At 31.5% G+C, this 18,292-nt stretch overlaps 2 protein-coding genes across 4 annotated transcripts; one reads left to right on the top strand and one right to left on the bottom strand.

The window, feature by feature from the left end:
* Positions 1 to 295: 295 nt before the first annotated feature.
* On the bottom strand, positions 296 to 12,149 carry LOC117928792 (pentatricopeptide repeat-containing protein At3g53170). 3 transcript variants are annotated; one of them, XR_004653661.1, is made up of 4 exons: positions 11,669 to 12,149; positions 4,948 to 6,043; positions 4,592 to 4,723; positions 296 to 867 (listed from the first exon to the last, which is right to left on the bottom strand). XR_004653661.1 is itself a non-coding variant. In XM_034848807.1 (3 exons), the coding sequence occupies exons 1-3, from the start codon at positions 12,005 to 12,007 to the stop codon at positions 2,449 to 2,451; spliced, it is 1,614 nt and encodes a 537-aa protein (XP_034704698.1). In that variant the 5' UTR covers positions 12,008 to 12,149; the 3' UTR covers positions 296 to 2,448. The 3 variants fall into 3 exon arrangements, 1 of the variants encoding a protein (XP_034704698.1); XR_004653660.1 differs by lacking the exon at positions 296 to 867 and adding an exon at positions 2,542 to 2,627; XM_034848807.1 differs by lacking the exon at positions 4,592 to 4,723 and having other exon boundaries at positions 296 to 2,627.
* A 4,033-nt stretch (positions 12,150 to 16,182) lies between these two features.
* On the top strand, positions 16,183 to 17,568 carry LOC117927913 (putative disease resistance protein RGA3). Its single transcript, XM_034847639.1, has one exon. It carries the CDS (start codon positions 16,332 to 16,334, stop codon positions 17,514 to 17,516), a length of 1,185 nt encoding a protein of 394 aa, XP_034703530.1. The 5' UTR covers positions 16,183 to 16,331; the 3' UTR covers positions 17,517 to 17,568.
* Positions 17,569 to 18,292: the final 724 nt, after the last annotated feature.

Genomic DNA, 18,292 nt, shown 5'->3' with positions numbered 1-18,292 from the left:
CTAGAAAATGTCCCTATCCTCCACTCTGTTATGATTTTGTTTTGAAATTTTCTGCAGTTTCACACTCTCATCCTCCTGTTTTTGTGCATATCCATTTTTCATGCACTTACTTTTCATGTTTTCATGTTTTTGTTTTCCAGTTGTCCTTCTACAAAACCAGGTTGGATTCATTGTCATCCTTGCTTGTAAACTGCTTTCAGGATCGTATATGCAAAAAGACCAAAATGCCCTTCCCCTAAAAGGATATGTATGGAATTCAAATCTTAATCTGTTAGTTGGCTAAACAACAGCAATAGTAAATGTATTTAGTCACAGCAGCATTACTACAATGATTTACAGAATAAAAGCTTCTTTGAGATCATCATACATTTTGGACTGTGAATGAGAATTTGCAGCACATAAGACCATAGTGTACATGAACCAAGACACTAAAAGCCCATATTCTGTTTGAATTTTTTTCACAATTCAATGATATACACTATGCAAATGTCCATACATTAGCCGATTCTTTTCCTTCTCATGTCCTGGGGATTCCATGATGTAAACTTGATAATTAAAAAACCATTATATTATGAGATTGGACCATATGGGTTGATCGGTGTCCTCGGTTTCTTGGTGATGGAGCAGCAAAACCAGAGGTTGACAAGGTCTTCCATTTAGAGTTTCTTCAGTCAGACATTGTGTGCTTAGTGCAAGTGAGGTTACCAGAACACACCACTATGATCCCACTGTTGAATTCAATTGAAGAGTCACTAGTGACTGGTGGTTACCTATGATTGTATCTCTGAATTTGTCCTCTATAGAAGCGGCTTGATTCTGTCTACATGGGAATAAGAGGCGAAGACGCGACACCTGGTGATAGTGAACCTGTTTCAGATGCATGAACACAAATCAGTTATCTGTTTTCAGTTGAAAAATATGCAAAAGATGAAAAGGAGTGAATGAAAAATGTGAGTATGATGAAAAAGGGGAAATAACAGAAAGCAGTCCCCCCATAATAGAGGGTGCGACTAGGTAGAGTTTGGGTTAGGTCACAGTGCACCCAACCCGAATATTTTGGTCCTGGTCAGGGTGACACGTATGGCTCAGATTCACCCTCACCAAACACTGGTGACTGGCCCAGTAATGGGGTCTGGGTTCCTTCATATCCCCCATTTTCTGAAGGGACTGCAAAATATACACACCATAAAAGCTCTTTCAAACTATATGGGGGCCAGCAGAACACAACTTATCTTACTCCATACATCACCTAGGGCCACATTTTTCATTTTTCTTTTCCAAGCATCTTCTGGGTCCAGCATATCTCTCTGTCACCATCTCAAATCAAAGCATCCCCTAGTCTACCTAATCCTTAACCAGTTACAACACCTTTAACCACATCCATTAAAAGCACGTTTTTTCAATAATCCTATCATGCTTTGGCACTATCACTCTTCACGTTCTCGTTTCTGCTGTGTTAATCTTATGAGTTTGTTTCTCAACTGCCAAACAGTTTCTAGCATAAGTCATTACTGGTCATACACCTCTAACATAGCACTGAAAAGGTATTCTTCTGGTTCATTCAGCCAGTTCTAGTTCTGTGTAAAAATCAACTTCACTGACTCCCTACTAATGAATAATCAAACTTGGGAAAAAATAGCCATTCTTGAGGTGAACTACAGTCTATTCTAACCCTAATTTTGCTAAATTGATGCTGAGATGATTGCCCATTGATGCTAATGAAAGGAGGTGCATAATCAACTCAACAAAAGCTCTCATTACAATACTTGTAGTTGGCTACTGCTCCTATTTTCCCATTCCACTCTTTCTAGGAGAACAAACTTGTTTAAAGGATTTTAACCATTGAAAACCTTGGATAGAAACCATTCTCCTCATCTTATTGATCACATCAAAATGGTCAAGTAACCAACACAATCGGATTGAAGACTTATCCTGCATTTCTCCTAGTAGAACTATGTATTATGGATTTTCTGCACCAACATTATCATTTGGCTATAAATTTGCCTCACACATGATTCACCCATCTCAAACAGTGTTTTACAGCTCAATCTAAGCATCAGTTAAATCCTAAGTTGACTATGAAATCCCAGGATGTAACATCCAAAAAAAGAATCCCAGAAAATAAATCAAAATAATACAATTTTGTGCAGGAAATGGCTAAAACTTCAAACTAATAAAACTGAGAAAGGCTTGTAGCTTTAGTTGAAACAGAAACTGTTAGAAGCATGAGTATAGTCCATTGCTAAAGGGTAACTACAGATTGCAGCAGAAACCCAAACTTCTGCTTCTCCCCCTTCATTATTCATGAGAAAAATATATTGGTGAATTCTCAAATTCTTTTTCTGGATCTCGTTACATGATATCATAGGAAATCTGATTCATACTGATCTAGCAACTCTTTCCCATCCTCCTTTCCATCTATGTAGTGTTCTTTCTTTACTTGAAGGCCTATCTTCTAATCAAATGGAGGGCTCTTGTATAGATCTCCAGAGGTTCAGAACAACACTGCACTTCACTAATGTCAGCATTGCATGGACAGCAGAGGTGCTTCAGATTTGAGAGAAGACCCCCGATCTGCAATCTTTGTTGGTCCAACTGATATGTTTTGAAGCAGTATTGAGGTTCACCTGAGCACGTTTGAAGAAGCCCAAAAGTTAAGGGGAAAATGACCCTATAGCTTCACTTCTTGGACAAATAAATGATTTCTAAAAGCCTGGAAATTTTGCATTAATAAGGTGAATGGAGCATGTACAACATATGAGAAGTTTTTAATCAAGAGACATCATCAATGGTTCTGTTATGCCATATTGCCATACAAATATTTCTGGCTCAAATATTTGTGTCTATCACATGTGCTTTCGAATTTTTTAAGCGTAAAAACTTCTGAAAGTATCATCTTGCTGATTTGTAGCATGCAATGTTCTTATTCTAAACTGTTTTCCTAAGACTACAAGCCAAACAAATAGAAGGTGTGATCATCTCACGACCAAAATTCTGCAAAGCATGCATGCACACCTATAAGCACTAGCACAATGCTCAGCAAAGACACTTTAAGCAAGGATGTAGCTCATGTGTTATATAGAATTGTCATTTGTAACTCATAGTACTTGATTGCAAGTCAATGCTTGAGGCCTCCAGTGGTAGGGGATTAGGTGCCAGTATGAGGGGTTTTGTGTTCGAGTCCTTGGGACATAAAGGAAAAAGCAGTATCTATCAGGAAAAAGAAGAATTAAAAATAAAAAGTAAAAATAAAAATAAAAAGAAGAAGAAGAAAGAAAATACTTGATCTTCTTTTTTTTCCTTTTTCTTTTTCTTTTTGATAGGATTAATGTACTATGGTTGTGATATAATGTTGTTATTATCTCTAAAAATCTCATACCAACAGTCTAGCACTAAATAAAAACATTCCTAATCACTTTATTCTTGAGTTTATCAAGGGTAAGAGATCATGTCTGTACAGTATATTCTCAATAAGAGTCATTTCACAGATTTTTTACAAAACCTTTAAATTTCCATTAAGTTTGAGTTCCTTGAGGAGTCTATAAGCACCAGAGCATTCAGTTAATGTTCCTTCCATAGCCTGGGGTCATTTCTATTTTGATATCATCTTCCCTAAAGTTGTGTGAGCTTCTTTATTATTTTAGGGTCATTAAATATTTCATTCTTATTTTTTGAGTCCTTTGTTTCTTGTTCTTTAGGATGTTAGTCTTTCAAGACATGGGCAAAATTTAAAAGACAATAAACTTGTATCAAGTCTCTTCTTGCTTTGGTTTCAAACATTTTTAGGATCAATACAAAAGCATATGATTCAATGACAACAACACTGAATTACTTAATTCATTTCCATAGGGTAAAATCCCTAATTGGGTTATGCAAATTTACAATAGTAAGTGATAATTAAATAAATGTCCATTCTAATTATTAGAATACCACTGGGATTCAAAGGTTCCACACATAAGTTGAGATCTTTATCACATAAATGTTTATCTTGTTTAAAGATGAACTCATTTGGACATGCAACTAAAAGAATCAACGAAACCTATACGAATTTTTTTAAAAAAATCTTGAAATATAATACTATTAACCTTGTTGAAGCATGATATACATTGTGAACCCAAATCCTAACAACTTAAGCTTTTAGGAAAATTGGTTGTTCAACATGGTATCGGAGCTTAGGTTAACTAAAGGTCTTGGGCTCAATTCCTCCCCCCATCAATTTACTTATCTAATTATTGTGATACCACCCTCCCATGGGCAGTATGGGCTACACTTTTAAGCTTTTTATTGTTCAAAAAATCTAAAAGTGAACTGGAGGAACTTCAAATCCACCACCCTAGAAAAAGAAAACATAGTATAAGCCTATTTCTAGTTTGTTTTGAGCTACTAAAGTCATAATTTATTAGCTTTAAATACAAATTCACTCATTTTGAATGGAAACATGTTTACATTCAAATAATATGGAGATAAAACGGGTATGGCTTTGAAAGTTCTCTAGGAGTTTCTTGGCTTCCAGATAGGGAGATCGACAGCATGTCAAAGAATGTCCCATGCACTTACCTATAAAAGCAGGAAAATAAGCTATGATGATTACCTGCTGCAGATGCGGTCACAAAGCCAAAAATTGTTCTATCCTGCTCTGAACATATCACAAATTAGTGTTCTCAATTATAGAAGGTTGCTTGTCCTCATTAGTTAATACATTAGCATCCGATCAACCTTGTTCCTGAGTAAATAAAATAAAGTGACATCATGTATCCCAGTTCCATGGATATGACAGTATTCATTTCTCAAATTAAACAATGCTAAACTTTGTATTCATTTCTCAAATTAAACAATACTAAGGTTTTTATTAAAGAGAAGTCTTTTCAAGTTTAAAACTCAATACAAAAAATCTTCACACTGGCAAAAAAGAAGATTTTTTGAGTGGCAGAATGCAATGAAAGATACCTGATTTGTTCTTGGTGGTAATCATGTTAACCTCCAAATTTTGTGCAGCTTCAATCATGCCTTGGGCATTATAGGCTTGAATCATAGTGGCAAAAGTGATATTATCAGGCTTACATTTCCTCTCTTTCATAACCAAGAACAATTCACCCATTCTTTCTACATCACCAGCCTGACCATAAGCACTGAGGACACAATTGAAAAATGGAGTATCTAGAATTACATCAGAATTTTCAATTTGCCTCAATATTGAATCAACCTTCTTTAAATACCCAGCTTTACTGTATGCGCTAACAAGAGAGCAGTAGGTAATGGAGTTAGGCTTTACTCCTTGATGCTTCATTTTCAGGAAAAACTCCTCCATCTTCTCAATATTTCCAACCCTTCCAAACATTTCAATAACAATGTTAAAAGTAACTATAGTTGGGGAGTAGAACCTTTTCTTCATAAACTCCATAACAGACACCATTTTCTCATACATGCATGCCTTCCCATATGATCTGATCAGGATATTAAATGTCTTAATGTCTGGCCTTATCCCCATGAGCTGAAATTCATCATACCACTTCTCCATCTTTTCAATCTGCCCACCATTCCCATAAGCCCAAATAAAAGAATTTAAAGTGAAAATATCCGGAAGGCATGTGCCACTTTCAATCATTTCTGTTAATGAGCTTTCCATCAGTTCAAACATGTCAGCCTTACCATATCCATCAATTATTGTATTGTATGTCACAGTGCTACATTCAATTCCAAGATATGACATCTCAGTGAAAATGTGTTCAATCAGGTCAAAACGGCCAAGTGTGGTGCAACATTTAATAAGAATAGAATAGGTATATACATCTGGTTTACAGTCAGAGACTGACTTCATGTCCTCAACTGTACAAAATGCTTTGTCGAGTTGACCACTATGACCATAAGCACTTACAAGTGCAGTGTAAACATCCAGAGTGGGTCGGAGCCCCTCAGATAGCATGACCTCGAACAGCAGGCTTGCCTGCTCAGGTTGCTTGCACTTGCCAAGCATCATCAAGAGCTTCGTGTATGTTTGGCATCTTGGCTCATACCAATGTTGTTTACGAAGAAGTCCAAAAATCTATTAATGAACAGTGGTTTTATTTAATTCCAAAATAGTTAACAAAGAAATCTTAAACTACGCAAATAAGATATCAACGAAAACACTCAAATATAGATGCCAACATACTAAATATTTTCCAAGTAAACAGTCCATGCCATTATAAATAATTGCTACCTGGACTTAACCTGTATATCGGTTTGCCAACATAAGGCCAGCAATAACTACTATAATAGCTAAGAAAATTCTCATACAGTTCTCATATTCAATGAAGAAATAATTTTTTTTTTCCTACTTAATATGCGACATATTCTTCATAGGATATGTTCTGAAATATCTAAGCGTTCTAAATTAATGGAACAGCTGCCATGTTTTCCTAAAGTGAAAGGAAGATGTTTGACATGCCATTGAGGATCAATGAGTTGGAGCACTCAATCAGAAGATGTAGCAGTTCTTTCATAAAAAATTCAATGCAATTTAAGTTCTTTTTCACCAACAATAAAATGGAAACTCTTTTTGTTTCTAAAGAGAAATGAGGAACAGCAGGGAATCACAATAAAAGAAAAAATAAATCCACAAATTCAGTTGTTACAAGAGATGAAACCTCTTTCACAATCTCCTCTTGCTTCTAATATTGTTTCTGAACTATTTCAAGTTCTGGTTGCTGAGAAAACTGAAAGATAAGAATGAAAAAATGGAGAACTGAAAATTCTGGATCATATGTTCAATGATTTCAAAACTCTGCTCAATTGGGTTTTTATTTTTACACTCCCAATAAAATGAAAATCCCAAAAGCCAAAATCTTAATTTCTGTATTTGCTTAATCAGGCCAAACAAAGCATAAGAAAATTCCATACCCAAAAGCTAAAAAGGAGTTAAAATAGGATAAACCACAAAGGTTGAGAGTAGGCTCCCATCTATTCTCTCTTATTGCACCAACTATTTGGCTTAACGGATATTTGGTTAAAAGGGGCAAAATCAGTTGGTATTTCCCTTTTTAGACTAAATTACCCCTAATAAAAATTAAAAAAAAAAAAAACCTTTCAAATTCAAAACCAGAAAGGAAGCGAAAGAAAGAATGAAGGATTCTTCTCTCTTAAAAGACATCCTCAAAGGCACGCTTTGTATTTCTAAACTTTTTTTGCAAATTTTTTTATTTTTGTTGATTCTCTCTAAAAGGATTCAGAAAGGTCATGCATTTGATTGAAGTATGCTTTTTTCCGTCTAGTTTCTAAAAAAACACAGGAGAGGAAGAGAACAAAACAAAGTGGAAGAGAACTAAGAAGAATCCTCAAAGGTACGCTTTCTTATTCTCAAATAGTTTGTTTTTTAGATTTTTGTCTCTTTGTTGATTCTCTCTCAAAAAGGATTTAGAAAGTTCATGCATTTGATTAAGGTGTTTTTTTTTTCCAAATAGTTTATGAAAAAATGCAGGAGAAGGTAATGAGGCCTTCACAATTTGTTAACCATAAATTTTAGAAGTTTTCTTAAATTTCTTAGCCTATTCATCTTTGATTTTGAACTCTCAAACCTATAGTTATTCTTTCTGTGCATTTTAGATTCCTAGTATTTGGTTATTTTTTAGGTATTGTTTTGATCTCGAGCTCTTTGCTTTGTACCCTTTTATTGTTTTTAATTTGATTTATCAAAAAATTGAAAAGAAAAAACTTTTCTAGTTTTCCTTGTTCAAGATTCAGTTTATGCAAAAATTGATGGTGACCTACAGTAATTTACTTATGGTTTTATATTTTGTTTTTTGTAAAAAAACATAATTTGTATTGACTACTGGGTATTACTTTACTTTTAAGGCATATTTCTTTGATAGTAGGGTGAAGATACAGTTTTGTTATTTACTAATTAAATTTGCCATCATCTTCCAAATGAGGTTTACATATCAGATTATTGAACCAAGCATTTAAAAACTCTCTCTATATATACATATATCACTCTCTCTCTTGACATCTATATTGTTTACTCTCTTAGCATAAACTTGTGGATTTTAACAAGTGACTTTGTGATTGTTATTTGAATCTTTTTCTATATTTATTTTTGAAGGAAAAAAAACTTAGATTTGCAATCTTGAATAACTTCAAATGCGATCATCTTAGAAAGTAAACAACTCATTTTTAATGGAAAATATTGAAGACTCTAATGAGAAGGTTTAATTAGGAATTTAATGTGTTGATGATATTGCATATGAGATTACTCCTTCAATAAAAAAATAGATATCCATTGTTTTTTCATATGCTAAAATTAAGATCTGAAATAAGTTAAACCTAGGTAATAAGTCTACGAATGATATTGTATTTCAAGTTTGCCATAAATAACAAACTAATTAGATGAAGTTTTTTATATGTATATCAAAATATTCACATAGACTACACCATGGTTAAGTTTTATTTACAAAGGAATTAATTAAGGCTAAGTTTTTAATAAAAACAATTTCACCTCAACTTAATTAGTTTTAAATTTCATTGACAAATAACATAACTTTGGTTTAGTTCTCGATTAAAATGTTTCAAACTTGATTACACTAGAATTGATTGAATTAGTATTTTGATTTTAGTAGAAGTGGTTAAATTTTTTATAATTTATTTTAGTTCATATTCATTGTTCTTAACTCTTAATATATTTTCTTAATATGAAAGAACAATGTGTGTGACTTTGCAAACTGTCACTTCTTCAACAATCTTCACACAAAAAATACGTAATGAAGATCACTTCCTATCCAAAGTCGTTTGTTTATCCTATATTATGGCCATTGAGAACATAAAAAAAAACTTGAATCAAACCCAACTACAGATGTTTAAAACATCTTGTTTTGGCCACTTCTTAGGTATGTATGACTGATTTGAAATTTTATGCTCAAATTATTCATAATATGTTGTTATGCTAATATGACATTAAAAAAAAAAAAAAAGAAGATAAGATGTGGATACTTGTTTACTCAAAAGGATTAAGATTTAGTGCCTTGGAGTTTGCTTTGATCACTGGGTTGATATTTGGTAATGTTTCACAATTTGACTTAATATCATTAAAAATAAGGGATAAATACTTCAATGGGGAGAACAAGATTTGTAATGATCGATTAGAGGAGGATTTCATCTCATTATATGAAAAATGAAAGAAAATGAGCACAAAGAGGATAAAAAAAAAGGCAAAGTTCAGTAAGAAATCAAATTTTGATGAAGACATTATAAAGTTAACATTGTTATACTTTGTTGAGCATGTTCTACTAGGAAAGAAAGGGAAGAATTTAATAGATTTACAATGGGTTCAACTTGTTGATAGTTTAGAGCAATTCAACAAGTATCCATGGGGGAGAATTTGCTATGAAAGAACGTTATTTAGGTTACAAAAAGCTTTGGATAAAAGAATATCAAAATATGTGAAGAAAAAGGAAATGCAACCTATGAAGCATGTCTTTCAAATTTGGGCGTATTTAGTCATTCCACTGCTTGGAATGAAAAATGCAAGTCGCGTTGGTAGAAGTTTCCCTAGAATTTTAAATTGGAGAGGGAATGCAATTTTAAAGTACATTGAGCTTCAATCCTTATTTTTAGAGTCAAATGTGAGTAATATTTTAATAGTTTTTTATATTTGCTTTTTTATTTGCATAACCATATTCTTATTATTAACTAGTTTCTTTCTACTTTGAATTAATAGTTATCCTTTTATTCCATATTCATTCCTACATTGGAAGAGTATGAACAGGAGTATATGAATTATTTTTAATTAGAGGGTGAGTCAGGTGATGCCTTAGAAGACGATGGGAATGATTGGGACTATTACCTTCTTTTTTTATGTTTCATTGCTGCAATAACAACAAAAGTATATGTTGCAGATTCAATTTGAAGATCATGAGGAATCTGCAACCTATACTACTGCTGTTGCTACAACAATGAAAGGTGGAAAAGAAGGTGATAGTCCCAATCATTCACATCATCTTCTAAGGCATCACCTGACTCACCCGCTAGTTTAATACATTTCACATACTCTTGTTTATGTTCTTCTAGTGTGGAAATGAGTATGAAATGCAAAAATAACTATTAATTCAAAGTAGAAAGAAACTATTTAATAATAATAATATGGTTATGTAAATAAGAAAGCAAATGTCAACAAATATTAAGATATAACTTACATTTGACTATAAAAACAAGGATTGAAGCTTAGGTGTATTTTGGAGATGCAGTACCTCTCCAATCTAAAATTTTGGGAAAACTTCTACTAATGTGACTTGCATATTTTATTCCAAGTAATGAAATGACTTCATACGCCCAAATTTGAAAGGCATATGTTTCATAGATTGCATTCCCTTTTTCTTCTTTTTTCTCCACAAATTTTGACATTCTTTTGTCCAAAATCTTTTGTAACCCAATTAATGTTCTCTCATAGCAAATTTTCTCCCATAGATACTTGTTGAACTCCTTTAAACTATCAACAAGTTGAATCCATTGTAAATTTATCAAATTCTTTCCCTTATTTCCTAGTAGAACATACTCAACAAAGTATAACAATGTTAATTTTACAATGTCTTCATCAAGATTTGATTTATCACTTTAACTTTGCCTTCTTTTTTTGTCCTCTTTATGTTTATTTTCTTTCCTTTATCACATAATAAGGTGAAAACCTTCTCTAATCGATCACTACGAATCTTATTTTCCTCATTAAAGTACTTATCCCTTATTCTTAATAATGTTAAGTCAAATTGTGAAATATTATCAAATCGATCACTACAAATGCATAAACTTTCTTAATCCTTTTAGAGACTAAATCAACAAAGAGACAAAAATCTGAAAAACAAACCATTTGAGAATAACAAAGCATACCTTTGAGGATATTCTCTATTCTTTTCCATTTTATTATGTTCTTTTCCTCTCCCGTGTTTTTTCATAAACTAGACAAAAAAAAAACACACCTTAATCAAATGAATGAATTTTTTTAATCCTTTTAAAGAGAGAATCAACAAAAATATGAAAATCAGAAAAATAAATAAATAAATAATGTATTTCAAAAAAACAAAACATACCTTTGAGGATGTCTTTCAAGAGAGAAGCTTCCTTTCTAGTTTTGAATTTGAAAGGTTTTTCTTTTAATTTTTATTAGGGGTAATTTAATCTTAAAAAAAAAGGGTCATGAGGTTATTTTTTCCTCCTACCAACTTATTTTGCCCCTTTTAACCAAATATTCCTTTCTTTTAATAACAAAAACAGTATAACACTTGGATTAAGGACTTTTTCCTTTTCCTCCTACATTTTGTCAGCGACCAAACAGAGAAAAACAAAATTGGACCGACCCAGAAGCTCAAAAAGAGTAAAAACGGGATAACCCACAACATCTTATTTACTATCCCGCCTTGCAGCAACTATTTGGCTTTAGCCAATAAAGTTCCTCATTGATTGAAACTCTGTTTCTCCCTTTTTCTCAGCAATCATAGAGACCATAAGCGAAATTGCACATACCCAGAAACCAAAAAAAGGGACTAAGCAAAAACAGGAAAAATCCACCAAAACCTTGAGAGAGGTGAAGCTTCATATCTTTCTTTTCCCGACATTTCTCATCAACCAATAAGTCACAACAAAATTGCAGCGCAAATCCAAAAGCCAAAAAGAAGGACAAAAATCACAAGAAGAAGAACCCACGAACCTTGAGAGCAGACTCATATCTATTCTCTCTTATCGCCTCATCCAAAGCCTCCAAAACCGCTTTGGGCCACAAAGTACTGTACTTTCTTGAATTTGCTTTTCTCTCAATGCCACTAATTGCCGCCTCTGTCCTCAAAATCCGAGAAAGATCCTTCTTAGGTTGTCTCTGAAGCCCGTTTTGGGAACTTCCGGAACTCCGTTTCCCTGCTCTGACAAATAAAAATGGTGGATTTGAGGTGGGCTTGGTCTCTTTGAGAACTTTTAACGAGCAGGTGGTGTAGGTTAAGGGGATGGATGATGACCAGCGCAGGCTAGTGGGGTCAAGGAGATGAGGCTCCATTGCGCAGGGTTTGGAGAGTGTGGTTCAGAGGGAGAAGTGGTGGTGATCGGAGGACGACGATGAGCGGTGCAGCTAAGGGGCGGCAAGGCACCGGTGCTTCATTGTGCTGGTCGCGGAGGATACTGGATATTGTAAGGAGATGAATGGTTACAGACGAGATATGGGTCGAGCCTTTATGACCAATTCTGTGGCCCAATTACAATTAAGCCTGATGGGCCGAAGGGCAAATGACAATCTCATGTGAGAAAGGCCTGTTGAGAATGTCACATATATACCTTTTAAACATTTTAATGATTTTATATTTCTATAACTAACATCTTAAATTTCTTTTGAAATAAATCTTGTAAAAGAAATTGATTAACCTTTAAAATTTTTATATTGTAAAATTCCTTTGAAATAAAGTTATAAAAAAATTTATCTACCTTCAAAACTAAACTCTTAGGACTCTTTATGGGGATTCAAAACCTTGAGGTGCAGACCACCTCGCAATGATCAATATTGGGTAAATTCAAGGTATTATCAATGATATATTAATTATATGTTATTATTGATACATAATTGGTATATATGAAAAGAATTAACTCGCTTGCATCAAATTGCTAAACTATGCTCTCTTTAGGTTTTGCAAATCGTTATGATGTGCCTTTATTTTATTTTTTTAATATTATCTAAGTTGTTATAAAAACACGCATTTGAATTGATTTATGATAGTGTTAAGAAGTAAAAAGAAAATTAAGACATTATCATACTTATTTTAATACCAAATACAAATCTTTAATAATTGGTATGTCTTGAAAACAAAAATTAAAAATGATAAAATGTGATAATTTTAAAATAAATTGTTGAGTTTCTTATTCCCAATCATGTGTTAACACAACTTTTCTTGATTGATGAAGAGAATTTTTAAGATATGTAAAGATTATTTATTCTTTCTTCCATTATTATTAAATTGGAATCATGATGTTGCAACTTCGAATTGTCTCATGAGTTGGGGGAAGTCAAATGATTCGTACTTGATTTCAACTTGGGTTACTATTAAACTCTACGATACCAACATTACTAACTCTCGTATTAAACTTGTTGTGCCCCATGGTTAAGATGGACATGAGTCGATTTATATGCATCAGTATTTGTTGAAACTTTGAACTATGTGACAACATGTTATAGTGTATTTTTATGTCTAGATATCCAAAATATTGACATTAGTTATCTTCGTGATCGCTTTTACTACTCCATGACTTCTACTGTTATTCAACATTTTTTTATCTTAATTATTGTTTATAAAGATAAATATGTCAATTTGTTAATTTAAAATCAATTTTAAGTTAAATGTATTAAACAATCTTTATATTTAAAGTAAAAATTAAGTAATAAATTTTAAGTTAATAATTTAAATATAATTTAACTTAAGGTTAACTTAAGTCATTAAATAATAAATATTAAGTTTTGCCGAACACCTCCTTCATGTAATGTTTGTTTGTTTTTTTTTTACTTGATTTTACTTATTTTATTTTCCCTTATTTCATTTTTTTTTTATTTTGACTTTTGATAATGTCTTATTTTGATTTCATTTTTTTCATTTGCATTTATTTTTTATCTATATTTTAGCTTTCGTTTTAAACATGCATTTTCTCTATTTTTAGTCTTTTATTTACAAACCCATTTATTTTATTATTATTATTATTGTTATTGTTCATTTTGCTAGTGCTAGAAGGTGAAAATAATTTTAGTGATTAATGTGAATTTGAGATCATTTGCTATGTTTGGTCACATGAAAGTTTGAGGGAAAATGTGAGAAAAATAAAATAAAAAGGAAAAGTAGAAGAAAAGAAAACGTGAAAGAAAATAAAAAGTAGATTTAAAGTTAACAAATCATATTCATTTTCTACTTCAAACTCATTTAATTTATTTAACTATTTTATATAAAGATTAAATAATTTAAAAATATATAAAATTTTCACTAATTTTAATTATATTCAATTTTTAAATATTTTTTTAATAAAACCAAACACAAGAAAATAATTTTCTTTAACATATTTTTTAGTATTTTTGGGGAACCAAATATAGCCTTAAAATTAGAAGGAAAAAAAAAACTAAAAAAGAGAGTAAATAAAGTTAAGAAGAGAAGTAGGTTGCATGTGGCCTTATTTGATAACTGATTTTAAAAACAGTTCTAAAAACATGACTGAAAAATAATTTTTTAGAATAGTTTTTGAAAACTATTATTTGATATTCTATAGAATAAAAATTTGTCTATGAACTTAAAAAGTTTTTAACCTATTTTTAATATTTTTAAAAATAATTTTTACATGTAGAACTTTATTTTTAATCATTATACATGTTTGTAGAATTATTTTTTAAAATAATTAAAAAAACAAGTAAAAATAATTAAAAAAATATTCTCTAAAAATGTCATATTTTTTTTTATTTTTGATAACAGAAAATAAAAAATAATTTTATGATTTCTAAATATTTTTTAGTTTTTTTTTTTTTAAACCCTTGTCAAACATTCACATAACTTTTAATATTCCCCTTTTGTTGAACAAGAGTGACAGAATTTCAGGGATGGAATGGAGAGCAATTATTTATTTATTTATTTTTAAAAAAGATTGAAAGCAAGGAAAAGACTAAGGCTTTGAAAAGTAAGAGAAAATACAGAGGAAAGGTGGCAAAAATTGGGTATGAGAGGGCACAAATGGTAAATAAGGTCATTGTCCCATTGTACATCTTTATTCTATAATGATAATGAGAAGGTGATAGACTCGCATATACCCAAATAAATCCATATATGTACATCTTTATTCTATATTCTCTCTGATCTAAAATAATATCATGTCACATCCAAGTGTGAACAAAAGTAAGAATGGTCGTGCCAACTAACATTCACATGGGTCTCTCTTTTTCTAGCCCTTTGAACATTTTCTTTAATGTATCCATCCTTGATTCTCTCTTTAGACCTTTGGACTTTTCTAAAGTGATCCCCCTATGATTTATGCTATGAAAAGACTATTCTTACTTTTATGGGTGCTCACATAAATTTATTGAAAAAATAGGAAAAAGATGTACATTTATAATATAAATCATGGTGAGACCAATTCTTCTAGTTTAACTCTCCTAGTTAAGATTTCGTTCCAAAGTAATTTTGACTTAAAAAAATGTTTTGAAAAAAATGAGATATTTTGACAAATTTTAGAAAACACTTTTTAGAATCACTTTTAAGGTTGGAATATTATTTATAATATTTTATGGAGAAATACTATTCTTTTAAAAATATTTTTAGAGAAAATACTTTTGTTAAAAATATTATGAGTAGAAACATTGTTAAATGTATTCGAAGAGTGCGTTTAACAGTGATTTTAGAAAGTGTTTTTAGTCTTTTTAACACTTAAATTTTTTTATCTTTCAAACATAAAAAAAACTAAAAACACTTTATAAAATCACTATTAAACGCACTTTAAGTGTTTTGATAGTTATTTTAAAAAATATTTCTATAATTTTTAATACTTGAAAATTAAAAAAATTTCAAATATTAAAAATGGTAAAAACACTTTCTAAAATCACACAAATTTTCAAATATTAGAAATGGTAGAAATACTTTCTAAAATTATTATGAAACATATTCTAAGAGTTCATTAGATAATGATTTTAAAAAGTAAAGTGACAAAATTAGGTATTTGACAAAATTTAGAAAATATTTTTAAAATTTTGAAAAATCACTTATCAGATTGAAAAATCACTTATAATGTTTTTTTAAGAAACATTTGATAGGTAATTCTTTTAAAAATATTATTAGAGAAAATATTTTTACGAAAGATATTTGAAGTAAAAACAATCCACTTTTAATGTAAAAAGTGTTTCTCAAAAAAAAAAAAAATGATAAATTTTAAGAAACATTTTTAAAATACAAAAAAATTACCATGATAGTAAAAAATCATTTATAATATGTTTTAAATAAACACCCAATCGAATGATTCTCTTCAAAGCACTTTAAAAAAACACTTTCATTAATAACAATTTGAGTAAAATCTTCTGTCTACACACTGTCATTCTCTTACTAAAACCATCTTAGGCATGGGCTGAGATACCCATAAATGTGAAAGCGAGTGGCTATCAGTCAAACTATTATTTCTCTTCATTTTTTTTCATTTATATCATTGACAAAGACTTTGACTCAATATCATTTCCTCTTCCCCCCACCCCCCAATCTCAATGTATTCGCCTCAAACATACTCCATTATAACCTTTTAGTTTCTGATTTCATCTCTTGCTAGAGTTCCCCCTCAATTTTCCATCCTCTGCAACATTTTTCTTTGCTCTTTCAAAGATGGCTGAACAAATTCCTTTCACCATTGCTGAGAACCTTTTGATGAAGCTGGGATCTACCGCTTTCCAAGAAATTGGATTGATGTATGGTATCAGAAAAGAGCTAAGCAAGCTTGAGGATACGCTGTCTACCATCAAAGCTGTGCTTCTTGATGCTGGGGAGCCGCAGGAGAGGAATCGTGCAGTATCAACTTGGGTACGGAGGCTTAAAGAAGTTGTCAACGATGCTGATCAGTTGTTGGATGACTTCGCAGCCGAAGACTTGCGGAGAAAGACCCATACGCAGGGGAGATTTGTAGGACAAGTGAGTGACTTCTTCTCCTCTTCTAATCATATTGCTTTTCGAGTCAAGACGGGTCATAGAATGAAGGATATTAGAGAGAGGCTAGATGAGATTGCAAAAGATATTTCCATGTTCAAGTTTGTTCCAAGAGTGGTGCAGGTAGAGAATAGGAAGAAATCAGAAACCCACTCTTTTGTCCTGGCATCTGAAATTGTGGGAAGAGAGAAAGACAAAGAGAAGATGATAGGATTGTTGATGCAAGAACATCTTTCAATGGTTGCAATTGTTGGTATTGGGGGCCTAGGCAAGACCACCCTTGCTCAATTGGTATACAATGATCATGAGAAGGTGGGGAAACATTTTGATATTAAGATGTGGGTGTGTGTTTCCAATGGTTTTGAGGTAAAAGCAGTGGTTAAGAACATTGTAAAAGCTACAACTAATACAAATGTGAACAACTTAGAGTTGGATCAATTGCAGAAGCTCCTTCGTAAAAGTCTAGAAGGGAAGAGGTATTTGCTTGTGCTAGATGACGTATCGAACGAGGATCCAGGGAAATGGGATCAATTGAGGCTTTTGTTGACTATTGGTGCCCATGGGAGTAAAATCTTAGTGACGACCCGAAGCGCTAGAGTTGCTTCAGTCATGGGAATTAATTCTCCATACAATTTGGAACCTTTGGGAGAGGAGTCGTCTTGGGATTTGTTTCGAAGTCTTGCATTCAAAGGAGGGGAAGAGAAAGCGCGCCCCAATCTTGTGAAAATAGGAAAAGAAATTGTAAAGTCGTGTAACGGAGTTCCTCAAGTCATTAGGCACGTAGCTCGGATGCTGCACTGTAAAACCGAGGAGAGTCAATGGTTGTATGTGAAAAATAGTAAAAATGTCATGTCTATGGATGCTTGATTTCGTTTCATTAAGCATGATGAATGCTTGCTTGTGCTGCTTGTATTTTTTATTTTTTATTTTATTTTTACAATTTATAGTTCCATTTTGAATAATTAAATAAAAGGGTTGTTTAGAGATAATGTCTTTTGGGTCTGTTTTGAGATATGTAAATATTTGCATATCAATAATTTATCAAGAATATATGAATTACTACAAAATCATCAATCTGACATATATGCAAAAAGTACCCTTTAAAAAAAGGGAAAACCAATTCAAGGTACCTTCAAAAGGGTAAATAACCCTCTCTTTTTATGACTCACAAACTCTTTGAAAAAGATTTGAGAAAAAAAAAATTACATGGATGAGAAGATACCAATCACTTTTATGGAGTAGAAAAAGTTGAGAAAATATAACTTTGTTTTACAATTGTTTTTAAGAATCTTTTTTAACTTTTGGTAATTAGAAAGTTGTTTTCTTTTTTCTATTGTTAAAAATAAAAAATATGGTATTTTTAGAAAACATTTTTTTAGTTATTGTCAATTGTTTTCACATATTTTTTGTGATTTATTTTTAAAAAATAATGGGAAAAACTGGCTTTGATTCGTTAATTTAAAAAAAAATATGAAAAAAAGAATCTCAACTTTTATAAATCAATTTCATCTTCATTCATTTAAAAATATTTTAAAATATATGTATTTTTTTTATAACTGAAATTATTATTTGTTGAAATACTCTTTTGCTTGATAATATTAAAAAAAATATACCAAATTAATTTATCATTTTAATTTGATAAA

Source organism: Vitis riparia, chromosome 13 (genome assembly GCF_004353265.1).
Source record: "Vitis riparia cultivar Riparia Gloire de Montpellier isolate 1030 chromosome 13, EGFV_Vit.rip_1.0, whole genome shotgun sequence".
NCBI lineage: Eukaryota > Viridiplantae > Streptophyta > Magnoliopsida > Vitales > Vitaceae > Vitis > Vitis riparia.
This window is presented reverse-complemented; position numbering and strand designations above follow the sequence as displayed.

What these genes read in the sequence shown, in the direction of transcription:
- LOC117928792 (XM_034848807.1), bottom strand. Translation starts at nt 12,007, where the DNA reads ATGGAGCCTCATCTCCTTGACCCCACTAGCCTGCGCTGGTCATCATCC. An exon ending in GATATGAGTCTGCTCTCAAG is followed by an intron (nt 6,044 to 11,668) that starts GTTCGTGGGTTC and finishes GTTCATTAATAG; the next exon opens with ATTTTTGGACTTCTTCGTAA. An exon ending in TACCACCAAGAACAAATCAG is followed by an intron (nt 2,628 to 4,947) that starts GTATCTTTCATT and finishes AAACGTGCTCAG; the next exon opens with GTGAACCTCAATACTGCTTC.
- LOC117927913 (XM_034847639.1), top strand. Translation starts at nt 16,332, where the DNA reads ATGGCTGAACAAATTCCTTTCACCATTGCTGAGAACCTTTTGATGAAG.